This window comes from Monodelphis domestica, chromosome 5 (genome assembly GCF_027887165.1).
Source record: "Monodelphis domestica isolate mMonDom1 chromosome 5, mMonDom1.pri, whole genome shotgun sequence".
NCBI classification, from domain to species: domain Eukaryota; kingdom Metazoa; phylum Chordata; class Mammalia; order Didelphimorphia; family Didelphidae; genus Monodelphis; species Monodelphis domestica.
The window spans coordinates 115,780,636-115,806,316 of record NC_077231.1 but is presented as its reverse complement, the minus strand read 5'-3'; the positions used below and the strand labels follow the sequence as shown (position 1 = coordinate 115,806,316).

At 38.8% G+C, this 25,681-nt stretch overlaps 1 protein-coding gene across 1 annotated transcript; it reads left to right on the top strand.

The window, feature by feature from the left end:
- The first annotated feature begins 10,556 nt into the window (after positions 1–10,556).
- On the top strand, positions 10,557–20,034 carry LOC100019309 (early activation antigen CD69-like). Its single transcript, XM_056799148.1, has 5 exons — positions 10,557–10,662; positions 13,172–13,294; positions 13,836–14,059; positions 14,993–15,096; positions 17,344–20,034. Exons 1-5 carry the CDS (start codon positions 10,602–10,604, stop codon positions 17,453–17,455), a joined length of 624 nt encoding a protein of 207 aa, XP_056655126.1. The 5' UTR covers positions 10,557–10,601; the 3' UTR covers positions 17,456–20,034.
- Positions 20,035–25,681: the final 5,647 nt, after the last annotated feature.

Genomic DNA, 25,681 nt, shown 5'->3' with positions numbered 1-25,681 from the left:
GGCAATAACAAATAGAAGATATTTTTCTCATGCCCCAAATGCTTAGCAGGGCATACTTTCCCTTACACAGCCTTCATTTCTAGGGAAGTGGATTCAAAACTTAGTTACTTCATTCTTTTAAAACTCTTACTTTCAGTCATAGAATTGATCCTAAGTAACAGTTCCAAGACAGAAGAGTGATAAAGGTAACAGTAACTGAGGCAAAGATATCCATGACTTGCCCAGGGTCACACAGCTAGGAAATAACTGAGGCCAGATTTGAACCCAGGACCTCCTGCTTCCACACCTGGCTGTCTATCCATTGAGCCACCTAGCCACCTTTGAGTTATCAAGATCTTCCAATAGTAACTGAGGCAAAGATATCCATGGCTGATTCTAGGAGGTTTGGGGGGGGGGGTTTCTTGGCAAGGATATTGGAGTAGTTTGCCATTTCTTTCTCCAACTCATTTTACAGATAAGGAAACTGAGTCAACAGGGCCAAGTGATTGATTCAGACACACACTGAAAATAAGTATCTGAGGCTGAATTTAAATTCAAATCTTTCTGGCTCCAGGACCAGGGCTTTATCCATTGTGCCACCTAGCTGCCTCTTCCATGTAGTTTCTCCTATAATTGTGTAATTTTATGAGTGGGTATATGAATATATATGTATGTATATATGAAAAATTATGTCAAATATCTGAGAAGGGACTAAAATATAAGCAAAATAGGGAGCTAGAAGAAATATGTAAAACAAAGAGTTTTACTATAATGGATGTTATAAAATATGAAGAAAAAATTCTTGTAAGAAACATACAAACTAACAGTCAAATGAAAGATTGTTCTAAATCACTTCTGTTAAAAGAAATGCAAGGGCAGCTGGGTAGCTCAATGGATTGAGAGCCAAGCCTAGAGACAGGAGATCCTAGGTTCAAATCTGGCCTCAGACACTTCCCAGCTGTGCGACCTTGGGCAAGTCACTTGACCCCCATTGCCTAGCCCTTCCCACTCTTCTGCCTTGGAGCCAATACACAGTATTGATTCCAAGATGGAAGGTAAGGGTTTAAAAATAATGCAAAGCTCTGAGTTTTTATTATCCTTTTATCCTTATATTCTTATATCCAGCAAACTGGTAAAGAGAACAAAAGAATGGAAATGCTCAGTTTTGGAGGGAATGTGGAAAGACAGGTACATTAAGCAAAATATTGTTGATAAAGCTGTAGATTGTTCCAACCCTTTTGTATAGCAATTTGGAATTAAACTAAGAAAATGATTAAAATGTCCATACTCTTTGACCTACAATTCCTACTATTAGATATAGACCTCAAGGGGAATAAAAATAAGAAGAAAGATCTCAGACATTTCAAAATATTTATAAGCAATATTTTTTTAATAGCAAAGAACTGGGGATTAAAGTAGATGGCCATTGGGGAATGGATCCGCAGATTATGATATATAGACATAATGTAATATGGGTCGAGAGGATGTAGACTCTAAATGATCATCCTAGTGCAAATATCAACAAAGATATTTGTGGAAGAGGCTTGAAGAAAGAGACGATTTGCAGGACAAGCTAGGCATGCAGACCAAGGTGAAGGACCTAATCTGCAAAATCAAGGTGAAGATTCCAAAAGGAATGTTCCCAGGAGGAGGCAGTTGGGAGCCTGGCCAGAGGCGAGAAACTGGTGCTCTGGGTTTACTGACCAGGAGAGAAACCTCTTCTTTGGGTTTTCCTGACCTAGGTTTTTGACAGAGTCTGGACTTGAATTACTCAAGCAGAGATTACCTGCCCGAAGAAAGAAGAAAAGAAGGAAAAACTTGTCCTCCATCTCTCTGGCTGTCTCTGAGTCATAATTGTGACTAGACTGGCATTTCCCTAACCCTCCTAATTCTCCCTAGAGATTAGGGACAACCTCATCCCAATTACCTCAGTTTCAATCCTCATCCTGTTGTTCCCAATAAACCTCTTTACCTGAGAATAGAAGAGTAAAGAATATTTCTTTGAAATCTCATAGTTCCTCTGAGTTACTTAGAAGGTGGCTGACTAAGATCTGGGGAGGGGAAAGGGTGGCAAAAGGGCTGGGTGAAACCTGGGAGGTGAAGGGAGAAAGAGGGTAGGGAACATCTTGACTTATTAGCCATCAGTGATCAATAGGCAGCTCCAGAGCATCTCTCTGGCAACATCTCTCATCTATCTCCATTATAATTAAGCAACCTCAGAGGTTCCCTTAGCAGTAGCTCTCTAATAAACCAGAGTATCCAGTTACCACAATAAGAAATAGTTTCTCACAAGATTACCATTCTTTATTATACATCATGGAAATAGGTTCTGATCAAGGACACATGACATACCCAGTGGAAATGCTTGATGGCTACTGGAAGGGGTGGGAGGATGGGAGGTAGGGAAAGAATATGATTCTTATAACCAAGGAATAATGTTCTAAATTGACTAAATAAAACTAAAAATAAGTAAATAAATAAATATAATGTAATAGTAATGCTCCAAAAGAAGAGATGAATATGAAGAATACAGAAAAGTAGTAGTAGTCTCTCGGTAACCGAGGATGACGATTGTCTTTGTGTGCTTTCATCTGTGATGTAGATGAGTGTGCACAAAAACACTTGTGCGTGAAGGAGATTTAAGTGGAAGAGTCGATGCACAGAGACAGTCCCACTCTCTCGGCATTGGAAGCCTGGGTCCATTGGCACGAAAAGTCGTTACACCTGGAGACTTCCTCAGCTGTATTGGATGGCCGTGTTGTCCTTTGTGCTCCAACACGCCCTAAGCACTCCACAGTGCCTTGCTGCGTTGCCCTCTCAGCCGTTGAACCTTCTTATTGGTTTCTTCCGCCTGTTCCGCTGAAACAGTCTTCACATGCTGGGTGAACAAAGCCCTGGTTCACCAGGGGTTCACGACGACCTGATGGCTACCCTCACAAGGTTTAGCCGGCCTGTCAAAGCCGTTGCCCGGAGTGTGGCCGCTGCCGCATGCTAGCAGCTACTGGGAGCCACAAGTGAGAGCTGGGTGTCAGGTGGGGGTCAGAGGTTGGAGAGCTGCCCTAGGGGGACACAACAAGCCCTCCATACAGAAAAGTATGGAAGAACAAAATGTACCAATTCAAAATGGAGTAAGTTGAAGAAAGGAAAAATATATTTTTTTAATTTATTTTTTTAATTGAAATTTTTTATTTAATTTATTAATTTAGAATTTTTCCCATGGTTACATGATTCATGTTCTTTCTCTTCCCACCCTGTAGCCAATGTACAATTCCACTGAGTTTTACATGTGTCATTGATCAAGATATATATATATATATACACACATACACACACACATACATTTTTATTACAGTGACGTTAAGTGGAAACAATAAGACACAACAATTAAAATCAAAGTTGTGATTTTTTAATGTGAAATTTTAACGACTAAAGTAAGCCCCAAATAAGAGGCCATGGGTTCAAATCCTTCTGATTTAATACCCATGACCTTTGGAGAGCCATTTCTTTCATTCCTTTGAGGCTCAATTTCCTCATCTGTAAAAAGAAAAGAGATTTTTGAAGGCTTTTTCACCTTTATATGTCTGATCTATAACATGATCAGATTGGGGAAAGAATTTGAGCATGGTCACCAAATATTTGATATGATAATTACAATGTAGAAAAAAGGTTTAGACTTAGTTCTGCTTAGTCTCAGAAGGAAAAACTAGGAGGAATGTGTGAAAGTTGCAGGGAAACAATATTTAAAAAAAGAAAATAAAAACAACCTTTCTGAGAATGAGAACTTTCTTAAAGTAGAATGGGCTACTTCAGGGATAGTCAATTCCTCCTCTACTTCTCCTTCCCTACTCTCATCCCTCATCCTTTTTTTCTTCCCCAGACCTCAATGTGGGGAAGTCAAATTTGCAGATAAAGCTGATGCTATGATCATCACAATGCTATGCTGGGAGGACAGCTAGGTGGCTCAGAGGATTGAGAGCCAGGCCCAGAGACAAGAAGGTCCTGGCTTCAAATCTGACCTCAGAAGTTTCCCAGCTGTGTGACTCTGAGCAAGTCACTTAAGCTTCATTGCTTAACCCTTACTATTCTTCTGCCTTGGAGCCAGTACACAGTATTATTGACTCCAAGATGGAAGGTAAGGGTTCAATTTTTAAAAATAAATAAATAAGAAAAAGTAACCCCCTCCCCAACAACAAAGCTATGCTGAGAACAACCAGCACATTGCAGTAGGAGGTGGAGCTGTTATTGTTTGTTCATCCTTCTTTTTCAAAGAAGGTCAATGCCATCATGGCATCATGTCTTTACTTGGCCCTGAATTGTGCAGAGCTTCACAGACACCAACTTCACTTTGTCTTCTTGAGTCACTGAAGTCCAGTGTCAAGACAAATCAGGACAACTGGCAATGGCCAAGAGCACAGGGGATGACCTGGGCATCTTCAATAGCTGACCAAGCTCCAAGTTCCACAGTGGTTGGAACAAATTCTTCTCATCTGCTCATTAACCCCAGGGAAGTCTTCACATGCTTGGGGGAGCCACCTACCCCATTAATTCATCTGACAGATCGAGCCCTGTTGGTTACCCTCAATCTAGTTGAGCCCATCTGTAGAGACAGTTTTAGAGTGTGGTCTTTGCCCAGGCTACAGCTTCTTTGAGCCACAGGTGAGAGATGAAGGAAAGGTGGGCATCAAAGGTGGATGAGTAGCAGGGCTTAGCAAGTCCTCACATCAGAGGTACCTAGTCCTCCCAGAATACCCCAACCATCCCCCAGATATTATCTCATTTGATCAGCTAGATGTGTGTTGTGGGAAATGTGGTAGTCTCAGGGCATTCCTAGCTGCAGGTACACCTCAGAAAAACTTTGGAGATCAACTTCCCTAAGGCAAAGTTCTTACTATAGCAATTCCCTAATTAAAAAACAATAACCATTTAGGGACTTAAGAATAAACTAAAAATATCCCAGCCTGTTGTAATAGGGATTTGAGACCTGACTGGCATTCTGGGATAAGAGCAATAAACATCCCCTTCAAAACCAAACCACACATATAAATGTGTTCTTCTTCACTGGTGATCTCTCAAGGAAAGGGTAAAACATTGTCTTGGGATCATGTAAGAGGGAATTCTTGCCTGTGATCCCAATGTCTGCTAAGTTCATTTTATTTCATAGTCTGTAGTACATACTATGGGAAAAGAAGTGCTTAAATGCTCAAGTGATTGATGCACTTGATTAAAAAGCCCTGTAGACCCAAATAAGCTTGACAAATTTACATATTGTTTTTAAACCTCTAGCCCTGGTATTTTTTTTATTTAAACCTTACCTTCTGTCTTGGAATCAATACTGTGTATTGGCTCCAAGGCAGAAGAGTGGTAAGGGCTAGGCAGCTGGGGTTAAGTGACTTGCCCAGGGTCACACAGCTAGGAAGTGTCTGAGGTCAGATTTGTACACAGGACCTCCCATCTCTAGGCCTGGCTGTCAATCTACTGAGCCACCCAGCTGCCTCCATAGCCCTGGTATTTTGAAAAAAAATGTTATTGTATTTAAAATGTTAAGTATGATCTCACCGTGTTTCCTACCTCTGCTATGGTAGCTTCTAATGCAATCAAAGGTAACAAAACAAAAAAAAAACCACTGAATTTGAAAATTCTAGCTGAGAAAGGAAATGACTACAGGAGTGAGAGATTATTGCCTCTTGTCTCCAGTGTCTTCATTTTCTCTTTTCCTTTTCTCAGTGAGTTTCATGTCTTCTTTTTTCTCTGAACTGTCCTACTTTTGGAACTTCTTTTTTATCACAAAGAGACTTCACTAAAATGACCTTTTGCAACATTCTAGAAATAAATTGAGCAAGACTTTTCAGAAATCAGGGAGATGATGTCGACCAATGCAAGAAGGAAGAGGAAGAGGAGGGGTAGGAATCCAAGAGTAAAGATTAAAAGTAGGAAATTAATTGGAAAGAAACATGAAAAAAAAAATAAAAGACATGGCAAGAGAGGAACAATAAGTCCTCAGTTTCAATACAGAAAATTAGAGACTCAAAGATGGGGGACTGCATTTACTGAGCTGTTGGTTCCGTAAGCAGGACAGCTGGTGGAAAGGTGGTATTACATTCATTAAAGGGGGAAAGATGATAAAGAAAAAAATTAGAATCAAAGAGAATGGAATTGGCAGTATGATCAAAGTGCACCAGTCTGGGCACTGCTGTGGAGCAAGATGCTGTCTACAAAGAGATACTGACTCATAAGTCTAAGTCAGAAACATTTTCCCTTACCCACCTACAGCACGGCTACAGATTACTTCACAAGTGGAAACTGTAGATCACTTTCTCCTCTTTGATGCTCTCTTCTCTCTAGGTTTCTAGACATCACTCTCTCCTGGTTTTCTTCCCACCTACCTGATTGCTTCTCAGTCTCCTTTGCTCAGTCCTCTTCCAGGTCATGCCCTCTAACTGGAGCTGTCCCTCAGGGGTAGATCCTGGACACTTTCATTTCTCTTTCATTACTTGAATTGATAGTCAGTTATCTCTTCCTATCAATTTAATTCCTATTTCTAAACTGATAAATCACAAATCTATCTTTCCTGCCCCCAACTCTTCCCTGACCTCAAAATCTCACATCTCTAACTGCCTTTCAGATATCTCAAACTAGGTGGCCAACAGACATCTTAAACTCAACATGTCCAAAAGAGAATTCACTCTTTCCCTGTAAACCCTGGCTTCCCTCTCCCTCCATCTTCTCTATTACTTTAGAAGGCAGCAGCAGCATCTCAGTCCCAGATTTGAATCCTGGGAGTCACCCTGGACTCCTTACTGTCACCCCCATATTCAAGCTGTTGCCCAGGCTTGGCCATTTGACCTCTGCAACATCTCTCAGAGATTCCCCTGCCCCTCTTATTGTTCTTATCATCCTCATCACCTCATGCCTGGACTCTTACAAGAGCCTGCTGGAGGGCCTTTCTGTCTCAAGTTTCTCCCCATTCCAAAACATTCACCATTCAGGCACTAAATTGCTTTTCCTTCAGGGTACATTGGATCATCCCATTCCCATGCCCACTCCCCCAACTCTATAAACTCCAATGGCTCCCTATTGCCTCCAGGATCAAGTACAAAATCTTTCATGTGACATTCAGAGCTCTTCATAACCTAGCCCCCTTCTACATTTCCAATCTTCTTACACCTCACTCAGTACATGCTCCTCCATCCAGTGACACTGACTGCTCCACTATTCTAGGAACAAAACACTCTCTGCTCTGGACATTTTTTTTCTAATTGGTGCCTGGGTGTAGAACATTCTCCTTCCCTCCTGTGACCACACTGCTGACTTCCTGGCTCTCTTTATGCCCCAACTAAAATCCTACCTTCTTCAGGAAGCCTTTCTCAATCCCTCTTAATTTCAGTGTCTTCTTTGCATTTAATGATTTCCCATTATCCTATATGTAGTTTGCTTTAAATATATTTCTTTGCATGTTGTCTCTTCTTTTAGATTATTATTTTTTTCAAACCTTTACCTTCTGTAGAATCATGGTTCCAAGGCAAAAGAGTGGTAAGGGCTAGGCAATTGGGGTTGAATGGCTTGCCCAGGGTTACATAACTTGGAAGTCTCAGGTCACATTTGAACCCAGTACCTCATGACTCCAAGCCTGGTTCTCTATCCTCAGACACTTCCTAGCTGCTTCCCCCATGAAACTGTAAACTCCTTGAGGACAGGACCTGTCTTTTGTCTCCTTTGGTATTCTCAATGCTTAGCACAGTGCCTGGCACATAGTAGTTGCTCAATAAATGTTTATTAATTGATTGATGAGAGAACCCTGCCAATGGATCAGAAGAACATGCTTCTAGTCTACTAGCTTTACAGCCTTGTTCAATCAACGACTTTAAACCTCAGGTTGTTTTTATCTGTGAATTGAGGATAGCAACTCGTCTACATATCATTTTTTATCCTTACCTTCTAACTTAGAATCAGGATTGTGTGTTGGTTCCAAGGCAGAAGAGTAGTAAGGGCTAGGCAATGGGGGTTAAGTGACTTGCCAAAGGTCACCCAGCTAGGAAGTGTCTGAGATTATATTTGAACTCAGGACCTCCCGTCTCTAATCCTGGCTATCCACTGAGCCATGTAGCTCTCCACTACCCTGTCTAATTTGAAAGATTATTTGGAAAATTACCTTCCAAAGCAGTATAGATCAGTCTTTCCAGAACATGACCACTCCAAAGCTCATTCAAAATCTTATAAGGTTTTCACTGACTGAATTCCCTTTTGGGAAGTCTGCCAAGGCAAAAAAAAAAATCTCCAGTTTTCTGATTTGAAGGTATTTCTTTCATTCTCTCAAGTCAAGAAGAGAAAAACCCAATAGTTCACACTTTCAAACTAGGTAGGGAAATTTTCACCCAGGAGGAAAATGTGAAAGTGTAGAGAATAAAGCATTATTCTTGAGGGTTGGGATAGGGGTGGAGGAGGTCATTGGAAGTGGGAATTCCCCCTTGCTCTTACCCTGCTGCTTCTAAGGATCCTTCTCCAAAACCCAACCTCAAGGGACTCTTTTGGATTTAGAAGACACATTTAGAGTTCTTTGTATTAACTTCAAATGGAGTTCAGACCTGGAGGAAGATTCAAAGCCAACCGAAGAAGCTGATTTTACCCACAGACAATCAAACTAAGAATAGGAAACTGAACAGGTTGACTCCGGAAATTCACTTTGGTCAGAGTTTTGTGGTCTTTTGTATATGTGCCATCCTGTCCCAGCTGCTGTCATGATCAGATACCATATCCTGGCTTTGCTGCCCTGCTTTGCATCAAACTGCTATTACTTCATTTCCTCGATGAGCCTGCCGGATTCTCCATATAAGGATGGATAGTCTCTCTCATTGACTAAGATGGCTCCAAACTGGGTTCTGGTGAAATCAGCCCCTAAAAATGGCTACTTTCATTCTTGTCAAGAACTTCCATTTAGACTCGAGCTTCAGTATTTGTAGAGGAAGAAAGAATTGATTGGCAGCAAAATCAGACGTTTCCTTCATCAACTATTTATTTGGTGTCTAGGGTGTTTGGGGCACTGGGGATAAAACTTATTTGTTAAATGACTCGGTCTCCACCCTCAAGGAGTTTAGGGTCTCCTTGGGAGGAGAAAGGGAGAGGACAAGTCTTGTAGTCAATAAGAAAACCGATTTGGGGGGGTGGGATAGATCACATGATCAACCATTTTTTTCAGGAATACCATTATAAAATAAAGTAAGATGCTACTTATTCTATGCACTTTGTATAATAGAAATGTACAAAGGAAAGGCTATTTTTACATATAGCAGGTTTCCAATAAATGTCCTTAGAGTCATCTTTGACTTTCTCTTGAAAAAGCACGCCATGCTTTGGACCTTTCCTTACTCCTCCTAAAGACCCTGTTCTTCTTTATCCTATTCACTCAGGGCCTTTAGGGGACAGCTAACCCATCTGAGGCCAGGTTATGAAATATGATCACAACATCTGGTTGATCGGGAAAACTACCTCATGCTAAGTAGATCACTGAGTGATAATGAGTTTATTTACTCTCCTTCCTAGGTAAACTATTTTTAACTAAGGCTTTTCCTAGAATGAAACTATTAATGAAGAGCTCAGCAAATTTGTTTTAGATAAAAGCATCATATACACATGAAGGATTCTTTTATCTCCACCCCTATCCCAACCCTAAAGAATAATGCTTTATTCTCTTCACTTTCATATTTTCCTCCTGGGTGAAAATTTCCCTACCTAGCTTGAAAGTGTGAACTATTATTAGGTTTCTCTCTCTCTCTCTCTCTCTCTCTCTCTCTCTCTCTCTCTCTTTTTAAAACCCTTACCTCAGGCCTCAGACACTTCCCAGCTGTGTGACCCTGGGCAAGTCACTTGACTCCCATTGCCTAGCCCTTACCACAATTCTGCCTTAGAATCAATACACAATATTGATTCTAAGACAGAAAGTAAAAGGGTTACAAATAAATAAAATTAAATAAACCCCTATCATCTATCTTTGAATTAATACTAAGTATTACTTCCAAGGGAGAAGAGTGATAAGGGCTAGGTAATTGGGGTTAAGTGACTTGCCCAGGGTCCCCCAGCTAGGAAGTACCTAAGGTCAAATTTGAACCCAGAACCTCCCATCTCTAGCTTTGGATCTCAATCCACTGAACCACCTAGATGCCCTGGTTCTCTTAATTTTTACAGATTAGAAAGGTGGGGCACAAAGAGAGAAAATTGGTAGAAACTGTATGATCAAAACTAGAACTCACCTCCTGGCATGTGCAACCACTTATCCTAAAACTGCTGAGTTCTATTGTTTCCTCACATGTCTTTCTCCCTAACTCTCTGAGTTTGTACTGAGCTGATCCATCAAAAGTAAGAAATTCCCTGTTTTCAAACCCCTCATGTTATCCCTATAGCTATGAGGAAGAAGGGTTCAGATTTAAGGGAAATCCACCCCCTCACCATATAACGCGAACACTGTCTGGACCACTGGACCGTAAATTAAAGATGAATCGGGGAAGGAGGAAATGAAGAAGGGGGCGGAGTCAGTGTAACAGAATATAAGTGACTGTGTCTATTCTGACTATCATCACAGACACAAGAACTCCAGCAAAGGATCAGTCAAGAGACCTTGAACAAGAAAGATGAGAGAAGAACTTTCTGGAACAGAGAACAGCCCCTTGCACTTGGAGAGAGGTACTCAAAGTAAGCCAGATTTTATCTTTTTAATTAAAATATCATAAGTAGAACTTATAAAAAGGAACAAGAGAAGAATGAAGAAAAATGTGTACCGATAATGACATTAATTCAGTTGGTAGAATGATGGTTATGTCTTCTGTTCCTCCACCATCATCATCAATTATATATTTAAGCCTGGATCCAAATCTGCTTCAATCAGAGGGATATAGGAAGGCCTTGGAAAAAGGTTTATAGCTGTTAATCCATGGGAGGAAAAGTGACTGAGCTGGAAGAAAGTTCTAGAAAGATAGAAATTCTCAAGATTGTCTTTATGGTCTTAACTCAAATCAACTTAGGCTTTCCCCACCTTATTCCATCCCATCTCCCCTCATCCCCCCAAATTTCTCCTAATACTTCCATATGCCTGACCCAGATCATACTCTTAGGAGGATGCTCAATACTTCCTATCTCCTTAGATATAATTTCTGTTTTCCTTACTATCACCTCTACTTTTGACCATCTCATTTCTTCTGCCTTTCCAAATGTCCTATCCTGTGCCAGCAACCTCTGACTTCTTCCAAGACAAGAGGTCAAACTATAACTGCCACCTTGCCTTTTATAGTATGACTACACAGGTAAATGAAGTTTATAGGAAAATAGACAAGAAAGAATTATCTGAATTTGTACCTCTCTGCTAGTTTTTTTTTTCATGTTCTTCTTCAGCATCAGTTTCTAGTTCTGTATTATATGGGTTATTTTTTCCATTCCTCCTCCCATTGAAAACATTTGAATTCACTAGTATTACCTTCTTTCTCATTCTTTTATTTCCCCCATGACTACATCTTTGATTGTTGGCATTTCCTTTTCCAGATTGTTCTCTTTCTGGAACTTTCACTCCTTTGAGATTTTAAAAGAGAACCTCCTCAATTTGTGATTTTCATCCCAGTTTGGAAAAACTCCTTTTGAAGCTCTCATTCCTCTCCCCTCCTTCCTTCAGTCATATCCTAAAGGAATTTAGGAAATTGGGAACAAGGGTACTACAGTATCTAAGAACTAATCAGAGTCATAGAGCCTATGGTAGGAAGGGTGAAACTGTTGACATTCTTGTGCCATAGAGCCTATAGTAGAAAGGGTGAAACTGATGAAATTCTTCTAAAGTCATCAAATATCAAACTGCTGAGTCGTGTAAGGACATTTCTAACCTTTGAGCAACCAGAATGACTAAAGACCATATGTCAAAGCCAAGTTACTATCATAAGTCATATCACTATTTCAATGAAGCACATACACCATTTACCCAACTTGAGCAGCAAATTGTAAAGGAAGAGATAACCAGGCTCAGAGGAGGTGAACTATCTGGGGGCCAGACCAGGATCTCAAAATTTCCTGAACTCACAGTTAGTTGCCTGGTGGATTCATGGTCTCTGTCTCCAATGCTTTTTGGTTGTCTAGTTCATATAGATGAATGGACATCACTGTCAGGGGATTTTACAGGAAATATTTGTGTGTGTGTGTGTAGGGGGGATTTTTATTGTCTTTCTTACTCTTCCTCTGGAAAGGATGTTTAAAAGGTTCTCAGAAATGATGTTGTGTGTAGTGGAAATTCACCTGTAATATGAGCTGAACTGTGGGTCAGAGTAGCTCAAAACTGAACCACATGCTTAATGATGAGATCAGTGATGTGGTGCCTGTCCCTTTGATCTTTTGCTCACTCACTGTTACTGCAGGTGAACTGATCTGGTTTGGAAAGAGGAGGAGGAAGAAGAGGAGGAGGAGGAGGAGGGGTAGGATTTAGGTGCTTGAGGATATGCTATGAAACCTGTTCTGATATTGTGGTTAGCAGCATCAGTGACTATCAGATGGAGAGAAATGAAACCAGACCGAGAAGGAACCCTAGCTGCATCCAGTGATGAAGTCCTTATAGGAGTGAGAAAGAAATATCAGGCTAGAAAGTTAACCCTTTGTAATATTCATTATAGTAAATAGCTCAATGATGTGTACCCTAGCACATTAAACAACAATAACAACCTAGTTTCTTTTTTAGATTTGGGGGGGGGTTGTTACCTTCTGTCTTGGAATCAATACTAGATATTGATTCCAAGACAGAAAAGAGGTAAAGACTAAGCAATGGGGATTAAGTGACTTGCCCAGGGTCACACAGCTAGGAAGTGTATCTAAGGCTAGGACTTCAAATCTCCAGACCTGGCTTTCAATCCACTGAGCCACCTAGATTTGATTTTAAAAGAGAACCTCCTCAATTTTTACCAAAAGAATAAAAAATGTAGCCAATCTAGAGTTTATGGATCTACCCAAAGCATGAATAATAAATTAGTCTTGTCTGAGTCTCTTTTATTTTCATCCAAATGACTTTTTCAAGAATCTCTTCAATCCAAGACAACAAAATACAGATAAATAAATCAACTAATTAGGCCAGAAGCCATAGGAGGCATTTTTGTTTATCAGTGACTTGTAGATAGATGCCCAAAACATGAATCCCTTTCAGGACTTGACTGATCATTGATTTCCTTTCTTTCAGGCCAGAACAGAAATTCCATGATGACCCCCGAGTCAGATGGCCACCTACAGTGCCCTATTCCATGTGCTGTTCTCACTGTCGTCTTTATTGTTACTTTGATCATAGCTTTAATTTCTTTGTCAGGTGAGTGAGCTCTCCTTGGATTCAGTTATAGCCCCTTACCTACAGCAACTGTCTAGTTAATCCAGAATGGTTGGGGAATGCGTTGTTTTGGTGAATGATTGGATAGATGATTCAAAACTTTTATTAAGGGTATATTAATTATTGTTAAGCATTGGGCTAAATTCTGTGTATATGAATACAAAAAGATATTCTTTGTACTCAAGAAAATTACCTCCTCCCAGAGGGAAGGGCTCTAGGTGGCCAGGGAAGGCTGTTTGAGGTTGGAAAAACTAAATGTTCAACCTTTTCCTTTGCCCATTTACTCTCTGGCATCCTTGGTCAGAGACATTACAGAGAACACCCTATTTGACCCTATGATGAACATTATATTTGGGGCTCAGGGAAATAACCTTCTTTATGCCACTGGGTAGGGGGTTATTCTCCAGTGAGGAAATACTCTCAGCAAACCTATTCCTCATTTTATCATTTAGTATAGGGCACAGACCGTGGGTTCATTGAGATCTGTATTATGACTTAAAATACTGAATGATTTCATTTGCAGTGGGCCAATACAATTGTCCTGGAATATACACCAAGGAAAATACATACCCACTGATGACATCCATGCCCCTGGCTCCTCCTGTCTCCTCATGCCCAGATTCCTGGATTGGATATCAAGGCAATTGTTACATCTTTTCCAACACTACAGGGAACTGGTCCACCAGCCAATATGCCTGCTCGTTCCATGACTCAACTCTTGCCCAGATTGCCTCTATGGAGGATCTGGTAAGACTTTGCTATATGAAAATTGGTATTTTAAGATGTTAGGAGTTTTGCCTTTTTTTTTCTTTAATTGTTCTAGTTTGTGGATCTTCATAGCTTTCCTTTGAGGGGAGATATTGCATATTATTTGTATTTTTTTCTCCATTGGATTGTGGGCTCCTTGAAAGCAATGACTATTTTAATTTTATTATTTATTATTTTATTATTGTTATGTTATTATTGTTTTGTTTTTGCCTTTCTTTGTAATCCAGGGTATTATCATGATACTCAGCACATAGTAGATGCTTAATAAATGTTAATTGAAATAAAGGAGTGGGTGGCTCAGTGGAGAGAGAACAAGGACTGCAGATAAGGAGGTTCTGGATTCAAATCTGACCTCTGACACATCCTAGCTCTGTGACCCTGGGCAAGTCACTTAACCTAATTGTCTAGCCCTTGCTGATCTTCTACCTGGGAACTGATACCCAGTATTGATTCTAAGACAGGAGGTAAGGGTTCTAAAAAATATCAGGGAAGAAGCTGGAATGGGAAAAATGGACTCATCAAAGGCAAACTTTGCTTCATAATTTTCCCTATGGCTTCATGTCCCGAATTTCTAGGTATTTGCTGTGTCCTCAGGTTAGGAAGAGTTAGTCAAATACAATAGGGTTCAATGGGCATTGATCAGGCAGTAAATATCTTCAAATTCTGCTTGACTTTCATGATCCTCATTACAGTAAATAGCTCAATAATATGGATCCCAAATAAGAATTAACTGCCCTTTGTCATCATCATGATTGCAAAAGGTACTGGTCTGATGTTCATAGCATATACATCAAAAAGCTCATTCTAGCCTTTGGGGGGGAGGATTTCATATGAAATCAATCAACTTCTCAACTCCACACTTACATGGAAGAGGAAATATATGACAGTGGCTTCCCGTGTGTTTCCTTCAAGATTTTTCTCCAACGATATGCGGGGAGTGTTGAGCACTGGATTGGCCTGAGAAATGAAACAAACCAAGAATGGCGATGGACAAATGACAAAGAATTCAGTGGCTGGTGAGTTTGGAGATGGAAATTCATTCTCTCAATTGCTGAAGCTCAGAGGAATGAGTGGGGAATAGTTCCTTTTCCTTTTCCAAAGTATTATTCTGAATGAGATTTTCATTTTTAATAAATGATTGAGGCTATCCATTCCATGTACATATACTTAACTGTCTCCCTACTTTATAGAGCCATTTGTGAAAGGATAGGATTGGACCAAGTATCCTCTGTGGTCTCTACTAGCACTAGATCTAAGATCTTTTAATATAAATTCTTGTCATTTTTTAATTATTTTTTATTTTACTTAGTCAATTTAGAACATTATTCCTTGGTTACAAGAATCATATTCTTTCCCTCCCTCCTCTCCCCCCACCCTTCCCATAGCCAATGCGCAATTCCACTGAGTTATAATATAAATTTTTAGAGCTGAAAGGAAGCCTTAGATATCAGGTACTTTTACTGCATTGTTTCATAGATGAGAAAATGAAGGCTCACGGAAGGCAAGGCATTTTTCCACCTTCTCCTTCTGAGTCTTTGCATTGGGCTTCCCTTTTGCTGAGAATGGTTCTCTTTCCCTTCTTGGAACCCCTATCAGTCTGCAAGGATCAGTATGAATGTCGGCTCCTACACAAGGCTTTTCCTGCTTACCCAAGTTATTAGAACTGCTCACTGTCCCCTCTCTCTCTTCTCCACTAAGCATTATTTAGTGCACACATTTCAGAGATGAGGGAAACAGACTACAGAAAAGGATAGAAATAGGAGATGAAATGCTGTGTCTGAGGAACAGAAAGAAGTGAGGGTCTGAGGTCACATATGAACTGAAGAAGATGAGTCTTCCTGTCTCCGGGCCAGATACCTTGCCCCTAGAACCCCGTATCAGGGACTCCAGCCTTCAGGCAGTAGAGCTTATATTTGATTCCAGAAGCTACTGAATTATTTTTAAACAACCTTCACCTTCTGTCTTAGAATTGATACTAAATATTGGCTCCAAGGCAGAGGAGTGGTGAGATCCAGACAATTGGCATTGTTAACTAGGAAGTGTCTGAGGCCATAATTGAACCTAGGACCTCAGATCTCTAAGCCTGACTCTCTATGCACTGAGCCACCTAGCTGCTCTAAATCCCAACATATTGATTTTTTTTAAACCCTTACCTTCCATCTTGGAATCAATACTGTGTATTGGTTCCAAGGCAGAAGAGTGGTAAGGGCTAGGCAATGGGGTCAAGTGACTTGCCCAGGGTCACACAGCTGGAAAGTGTCTGAGGACAGATTTGAACCCAGGACCTCCCATCTCTAGGCCTGGCTCTCAATCCACTAAGCTACCCAGCTGCCCCCAACATATTGATTTTTAAGCAGAGTAACAGCATAATTCGATTGTGCTTTAGTTATCACATTGGTAGTTGTTTCAAGGATAGACTTGAGTGGGAGAGACTTAAGGAAGGGAGGTCAATTAAATGGCAATTGCAATTGGCCTGACTAGAATTGGAAAGGACTTTAAACAGAGCCCAAGTTGTATAGGTGGAGAGGACCAAAGATATGAGAGCTGTTGGAGAGGCGTCAGCAACAAAACTTGACCACTGGTTGTATCCACAGGATGGGGAGGCAGAAAGAGGAGCTAAGGATGATTCCAAGGTTTCCAAACTAAGTGTCTGGTGACAGTGACTGGGAAGATGGGTTGATTAGAAATTGTTTCTCTTGCAAAGAGAAATCTGACATTTTTAGAGATATTTCAAAAGCTCATCATAGAATGCATATTAGTTTGGGCGACGAGAAATTACAATTTCTGTTATACCAGATAAACTAACTCAGCACCTCAAATTTCTATTTCTATATCTTTTTCTTCAAGTTATGGGAAGGGAATAAGACTTTATATGGCACCTACTATGGGACAGGGATTATGCTAAGTACTCTTCCTGGATATTATTTCATCCAGTCTCATGTCAACCTTAGGAGGTCGATGCTGTTATTATCCCCATTTTACAGTTGAAGAAAGCCCAGGCAGACAGGGTTTAAGTGACTTCCCTAGGACTACACAGTTAGTAAGTGTCTAAAGCTGGATTTTAGTTCAAGACTTTCTGACACCGGGTCCCGCAATCTATCCACCACACCATCTAGCTGCCCCAAAGGTATAAATAAAGATTCCCCTCTTTCTCTGCAATGGCCTGGCTACTTAGATTGCTGTGGTTTGATTTTGAAATGTCTCTTGTTATAAAGTTCTCTTTCCTGATGACATTAATTCTGGGTTTCTTTCATCCATTATAGGTTCAACCTCACAGGAAATGGGAATTGTGCATACTTGAGAAATACTGAGGTCAGCAGTGCCAACTGCCAGGAGGATCTCCACTGGATCTGTAGCAAACCCACCAAACACTGACAACTCATGCTCATGGACTTGCCTGAAACTCAGGGAATTCAGTCTCTCAGTGGATTTGCTTATTCCATGTATGAATTTCTCCTTAAAGACTTCCATTCCCTTCTCCATTGGTAAGAGACCTAGGAAATCTCCTGAGTCATTCTAAAAGCTCCAGAGAGACCAGCCTTTACCAAGATTCCCTGTTATTGGTAGATGCCCCTGAGCACACTACGATGCTTGATGAGAAAAGCCCAGCTGCTTAAGCTGAAATGTCTCCTGCAGCATATAGGTAGAGATGACTCATTCCAAGATATGTACGTATCTCACCATCAGGTCAAAAACCAGAGGATGATAACCACAAATCTATATGAGCAAGAAGCTGCTGAACAAAACAGAGCAAATTAAGGAAGAAGGAGAATAGAAAAAAAAATGAAAAAACCTCAACAACTTGAGCATCAGCTTGCTAGAAAGCTCAAGTGCCACCCAAATGCTTAAGGGGAAATTGTACCTACTCTAATAAATGTACGCAAACACCCTGGATGTATAAACACCTGGATTCCTGGACTATAGTGCCACAGAACATCTAGATTTTTAGCAGCCACCCTAGACTAGAGAAAACTAATAAGGCAAATGGTTTCTCAGGCAGCTGTAAGAATCTCCTACAGCATTAGGATGAATCCAGTTCACGGTCATAGTTCTAAGAGAAGAAGATGAAGAAATTTTGGTTTGGGACGTTTCTGTAATGGTGGTAGAAAGTTTTGAACTGGTTCAGGAAGCAATTTTCAAAAGGGACATGATGAATAATGGAAGCTTCCTGGATTTGGAGGTGTTAACAACGGATATAGAGAAGAACTAGGTGGTGACTCTTTTTGAAGTGGTCCTAGCTCTGGAGGAGATAAAATAAGGACACTGTCATCATATGCCCAGCTCTTTGAAAAACAAATTAAATCCACTTGTTTTCTCTCCTTCTAGTGCCCCTGTGAAGAAACACTTAAAAGACTACAAGCCTTGACTATTAAATCTTAGAAACTTCAGGAAGAAAAAGCCAACAACAAAGTCATGACCTGAAAAGTATTCTTTGGGCTTTTCCTTCATTAGTGTTCTAGAGCAGGAGGAAGCATGATGGAGGCTGCCTTTCAAAGAGCTTACATGTTTCTCTTAAGTACTGAGCATCAATTATTCCCCAAGAAAGAAATAGAGTACCTTGAAGAACCCTGTGGAAGAACTAATATTTCTGTGAGCCAGAAAACCTCATGGTGATACTGATTAAGCAGCACTCCTAAGGAGGAAGAATATATATATATTTTTAATAAACCCTTACTTTCTATCTCAGAATTGGTACTAGGTATTGATTTTGAGACAGAAGAGTAGTAAGGGCTAGATAATTGGGGTTAAATGACTTGCCCAGGGTCACACAGCTAGGAAATGTCTGGCTGAGAACAGATTTGAACCCAGGACTTCCTATCTCCAGAACTGTCTCTCTACTCACTAAGCAACCTAACCACCCTTGAGTAACCTTTTCTTAACATTCCAGTTGCAGTTTGGTGGAGCAGAAGATGGAGGGTGGGCATCATCAGAAGACCTGAATTCATGTTCCATCTCAGACATTGAATAGCTTGGTGACCTTGGGCAAGACACCTCCTTTCTCACCCTCAGTTTTCTTATCTGTAAAATGAGGGAATTGGACTCAGAGACCTCTACGGTCCCTTTAAATCTATGATTCTATGCACTTTATGTTTAAATAGTGCCTTTGTTAACTATAATATTCAAAAACAAGACAGAGACTGAATTCATAATTATTTATTTGCTGACCACTTAGTAAAGTTGCACAAAATGAAGGAGTTTGGTTTCTATGTGAAAACAGACTGAATGTAAATATCTAGAGACATAGCAGTTGTCACCTTCTCCACCCCCACTCCCAATGCATCTCATGACAAAGACATTGGGTTCAAGTACATTTCACACCTGACTCCCCATATGCATTCATTTAAATTTTTTTTATTGATAAATAAGATGTTAACTTTAAGATGATTTATCTCTGTATCTCTCACTGTCTCTCTTTTTCTGTATATCTGTCTCTGTCTCAGTTTCTATCTCTCAAAGTGTGTCATTTGACTAAGGAGACAAATTGGACCATAGGGACATTTTGATCTCTAATTTCTATGTTTTTGTTAAACATGGATGGATTTTTCTTTAATCAAATATTAAAATCTATAAGATCTCATTATTCAATTATGCTGAAAAAAATCCCCACAATCCTTTGCTTTTGATAACTAGTCTCATATTTATAATATCATGCAGGGATAAGGAATAGGAGAGAAGAACGGAGTCTGTTTAAAACAGATAACTATGCTGAAAATGTGCAATATGTGATATGTCTATTTCTAAACTGATAGGAAACAAAAACTGATTGTTTAAAGCTGAGAAAAATCAATTTCTTCAGCTGGCCTGCTAGGATCACTGCTTGTATGTGCAATACTACATGTGAAATATTTTTTTGTTTGTTTCCAAAGTGTTTGGATGGTCAAATGTATATGTTAAATAGTCTTTAGAAAATAAATGAAAAAGAAAAGAAAAAGAAAATAAATTGAAACTATTGACAATGAATTGATTCTGACTCTTCATAGTACTGTCATTCATCAGTTTTCTGGATCTTTATCAACTAGAAAAACCTTTTAATGATATTCCCTTATATGCATAAGAAACCACATCATCATCCATGGAATTAAAACAGGTGGGTTAGAAAAATCCTGTTAATTCTTTTTTCTTTTTAACTCTTGCCTTCTGTCTTTGAAACTATACTAAGTATCCAAGGCAAAATAGCGAGAAGAATGGGGGGTTAAATGTCTTAGCCAGGGTCATACTGCTAGGTAGTATCTGAGGCTGGATTTAAACCCAGGATCTCTTGTTGGTAAGTCTGACTCTCTTTCCCTGAGTCACCTCACTGTCCTTTTTTTTTTAAGCAGAACTGCGATTTCATAAGTATAGGGAGCTCCCAGTGAAGAAATTACTAAAACAGATTAGCAAATATTCAGGAACATATAGTATTAGGGATTTACCTGGGGATAATATTTATAGTAAAAGATAAATGACCTGCTTTGGGGGTGGGAGGTATCGGGCAGAAATTAAATGTAGGTCTCTTGACTCCATTATTCTACCATTCTCTCCATAATTCCATGTTATATCATTGCTATTAAATACTATTTTCCCCTAAAAGAGCAATTTCAACAATATGTCCAAAAATTATTCAGTTTAACCAAATTGTATTTATATCAGAAACACAAGGATGGCTATGATTAGGAAGGCATTTTGCATAATTAATCATAAATATATTAAAACCAACCAAAATACAGGATGATATTGAAAGATCCAGAAAAGACTTTATTATATCAAGAGTATTTCATTTCATCCACATAGAAACTTTCTCTGCCAATGCAGATTACAGATTTTGCCAATGCAGATTTTATTTAGTCTTCAAGAGCTGCCTGAGGCTTGGAGACATTAAATAATTTGCCCATGATCACACAAGTAGAAAACCTAAAAAATATCTTCCATGCCCTCAAACATCTTTTAAAAACAGTAAACTTCAAAAAACATTTATAAATATAAAATACAAAACAAATATGAAAAAAATTTTAAATTAAACAAATTTTAGGAAAATAGTACTGAATGTACTAAAAACACATAACAGTACATATATTTTGTGTATTTATTTACTAAATTTTAAAAATATCTATATTTGTTGCTCTTATATGTCATCTGCTGGATTTCTTGTTCTTCTCATAAACTAACTTTTTACTTATTTTAACTTAAAAAAAGAAATCATGTATATTTGTGTCATTGAAAGATAAAAAGGTTGTTATTATGATAGTATACATATATGTTCTACATTTCTGAGTTTCTAAACTTTTTCTGTGTCTGCTGGCCTTCACATGTTGTCCTCGACTTCTGTAAAACTTCCCCAAAATTCCCATTTATTTTCTTATGCCAAACCACTATTGATATCAGGATAGGAAAAGTTGAGATGTTGTAGAGATCTCTCTCTCTCTCTCTCTCTCTCTCTCTCTCTCTCTCTCTCTCTCTCTCTCTCTCTCTCTCTCTCTCTCTCTCTCTCTCTCTCATCATCTGCTGTTATTAGTTCCAAAGCCTAGGTTATTGTGGCTAAGTGACTTGTCTAGGGTCACACAGCTAGGAACTGAGGTTAAATTTGAATTTAGGACTTTCTGCTTCCAAGTCTGGCTCTCTATCCATTAAGCCACCTAGCTGCCCACAAGTTCTATTTTAATTTGGTCCCTGCAAAACTTGTAGCCATAAATTTGACTCCTCTATAAGGTATACGGTCTCTTTCGGACCCTTTTATAGAGAGAAGATGTGATTAAAAAAAAAAAAGAAGGGAAGATAAAATACTTCTTTGTAAAGAAAAAGATTTGTGTTAGTTGTAAAAGGATATGGGATAATGGATAATGCTGCTGTTATGCATTTGATACCTAAAAGTAGTAGGATAGGAACTTTGTTTTCATAAAAACTGCTAATAAAGGAATTATTATTATATTATTAAAAGCTTTCAGATTGGATTTGAGCAACTTTCGGGCAGAAAGTAAGCTGTTCCATAAATATTGACTGAAATCCTCTGGGAAAGGTTTTATGCTTTAAAAAAAAAAACAGAAAAAGAATTTTAGTTATTTGAAATGATAGGAACATAAGTGCCAAAAAAGCAGTTTCTCAAAGATAAAAGAAACAGGCAGTCTCACAGACTCAAAGGGAATCACGGCATCTAAATAATCTACATATAGACGTTTTATGACTAAAAAGGCTAAAACTGAAAAGGTGAGAAATGACACAAATAGTTGAAGATTGAGGAATGGTTTAAAAAAAGACTCTCAATTTCACAGTGGAAATTTGGGGGATTTTTTTCATTTTTTTTAAGTGATAAATAGTAACTCTCATTTAAAACTTTGAAGACACAGAAGCCTGAGTGAAATGGAAGGCACGGAGAGCGCCGTGGGAGCTGTGAACGCGAGAAGCAGTTAGTGGACCTTAGGCTCCCGTTGAGCAATTTTTGATTGGGGGGAGGGGGGGCAGGGAGGAGGGAAGAGAATTGATTTCATTTGTCAAGTGTGCTTTGTGGTGGAGAGAGAAGGAAAACTTCTGTTGCTTTCTGCTGCCGCCTCTGGTTTAAGAAGGAAAAGCAGGGGATGGGGCTTTGCTTTTGCATTCGATGCTAGTGAGTGGTCTAGGTTGGCTCTTCTGGATGACAGTCAACCTCAGCGCCATTGTTGTGAACTCCATGCTGATTGGACAAGTAGCTTCAGAGTGAATGAATAAACATTAGTTTGGTCTATTACAATCAGAATTATGTAGTCTAATGAGTTCTCTGGCTTAAAGGGAAATGCTATTTATGTTAAAAAGTAATAAGACGGGTTTTTTTTTGTTTGTTTGTTTGTTTTTTAAGCTCCTATCCTCTGTCTTAAATCAAAGCAAGTACTGGTGCAAGGTAGAAGAGTGGTAAGGGCTGGGTAACTAGGGTCAAGTGTCTTGCCCAGGGTCATACACCTAAGAATAGTTTGAGGTCATATTTGAACCCAGGTCCAGTACTCTATCCCCTGAGCTGCCTCGCTGTCCTGATAATAACTCTTTCTTAGAGCCTTACATAGTGCCAGGCACATAGCAGTTACTTAATCAATGTTTATGGATTGGTCGATTACTTTCTAGCAAGCTCCTCTGCCTTGAATACAGAAGACTGGCCAGTGGAAGAGCGTTTGAGACCTTCAAAGAAGCCCGAAGTAAAGAAGTTTTGTGTTATCCGGAGTATCTTATATTTTCATAAATGTGCTTTTGTTTCCCTTAAGCTGTCAGTTTTACTGTTGGGCAAATCAGTTTCAAATAATATATTTTTTTAAATTTGTTGGGGACTTCCCTTTTTCATTTTTGAAAGAGGTAGTTTGGATTTCCTCATTTTGAATCAAATTAAATTATTGTTTATTAATCATCAAATTAATGATGATTTAATTGTAATAATAATAATTAATAATTTATTTGATGTTATTCCCTCCCCCCCCCCCCAAAAAAAGCAGCTTAGCTAGATTAACTCAATCAGTGGGGTAGGAGTAGGGGGTAGGGAGTGTATTTTGCTTTTGCTTTTGTTGATTTCTTTTTTGGTTTTCAGGATTTCTATTTTGGTGTTTAATTGATTGCCCTGGTATGGTTCATACACTCTCCTCCCCTCCATCTTGTCTTAATATAGAACCTTCAGCAGTTGATACAGTTATAGAAAAATTCAACATTTCCCAGTTAGTTGGTCTTCCATCTTGCCATTGGTATTATGAGAGACTCTCTAGCAAATAAACAAATTGCTTATAGATATTTAAAATTTTAATCATCTCACAAATAAGAATAAATTCTATTTTGACCATTGAGTAGCTATGTCTTAAATGCATGTTAGTGCATCTAGTAGCTTAAGAATTTCCCCCAATTTTGTGGTTCCCCTTATCTTGTAATTTCAAGGTGCTTAGTATCATATGACTGGAATGTACCGTGGAGCTATTCAGGTGATGAAATATATTTCTTTGATGACTCATTCTTTGTGGTTAGTCAACAGGCAAAAGCTTATTTAAATCCTGAAAGGAAATGGCTACAATTAGTAAACTTTAACCACGGCAGTACTTTCCAAACTGTATTCTAAAGAACTCTGATGTTCTGCATGAGAAAGAATAAAGGTTATATAAGTGCAGAAAACTAATGCCAATGCTCTAGATGTTTTCCCCCAATAAAAATTAAATATAAATTTTATAGTTTTAAAATGTTTATTACACATAGCATTTAGATGAGCATGAAAGCAAAATTAACTTTTTAAAATTTTATTTATCTTCCTGTTATATTTTGAGGTTCCATCAGTATATTTTATGTTCAAAAAGAATTCTGAGAACCTATTAACTTGGGAAATGCTGAACAAAAGATATGATAAGCCTTTTTCCCCTTTCTTGGTATGTCTGGGGCTAAGAGATATGAAGGATTATCTAATTCAACTCATAGTACCAGCTTCCTTTACTGCCAATAAAAAGAGGAAGCAAAAATTCTGAGAAAACACTGTTGATTTATAGGTCCAGAAAAATCACTAGTACTCCTTTGCAGGAGGGGTACAAAAGAATGTTATATATATATATATATACATATATATATATATATTATCTTGACCATATACACATACAACAGGAGACTATAAAATATAAAAGTAGGGAATTTTTATATTGCCCACCCATAAGAGAAGAGCTAGAAGTTATGGAGAAACACATGATTCCATCAATTCAATGGATTTCCAGGGTAAAGTTTGTCTAAGTCATTCTGAACAGAATTATCTAATATAGTCTTTAAAAATCCAGAAAAGAGGAACATAAGAAACTTTCCCAATAAAGAGAGGAACAAAACAAGGATATCCTTTTCCCTTCTTTTACTTATGTTGTTCTAGAAGTGTTAGCAACAACAATAAGATAAGAGAAAGAAATTAAAGACATAAAGATAGTCCAAGAGGAGACAAAACTACCCTTATATGATGACATGATAATATGCTTACAAATCCCAGAAATATATAGAAGTACAAAATAAAATCCCAAATCTCAATAATATTTCTGTATAGAATAACAAAATCTGAAGAGAATAATAGAAGTCACAATCAAAATAATTGTAAAATGCATAAATGATCTGGGATGGCTTGGTGTTGAGAGATACTTGAAGGATTACTGTATTAATCCAAGCACAAGGTGATGAAGGAACATACCAGCATGATGGCATTTTCAGAGGAGAGAAAGGTGATTCTATGGGAAATATTGGGGAGTTAGAACTGAGTGGAATTGGCAATAATTTTGATATGGGGAAGGTGAGAGTGAGAAGTTAAGGGTAATAATAAGGATAATGTTTATACAGCACTTACTATGTACTAGCTACAGTGCTAAGAGTTTTACACTATTATATGTTATTACACTTGAGCCTCCTACAACCTTGAGATGTAGGTGCTATTATTATTCCCATTTTACAGTTGAGAAAACTGAGGCAAACTTCAGTTAAATGACTTGCCTAAGATCACACAGTTAGTAAATGTCCAAGACTGGATTTAAATTCAGGTCTTCCTGATTACAGGTTCAGAACTCTTATCCCCTGTGCCACCTAGGTGCTTTGGTTGACAAGAAAGTTGTGAATCTGGTTAGCTAGGAGAATGGGTTGTATCCTTGACAGTATTAAGGAAGTTAGGAA

Coding starts and splice junctions, on each gene's coding strand:
- LOC100019309 (XM_056799148.1), top strand. CDS start 10,602: ATGAGAGAAGAACTTTCTGGAACAGAGAACAGCCCCTTGCACTTGGAG. Junction 10,663..13,171: donor CTTGGAGAGAGGTACTCAAA/GTAAGCCAGATT, acceptor CCTTTCTTTCAG/GCCAGAACAGAAATTCCATG. Junction 15,097..17,343: donor GACAAAGAATTCAGTGGCTG/GTGAGTTTGGAG, acceptor CATCCATTATAG/GTTCAACCTCACAGGAAATG.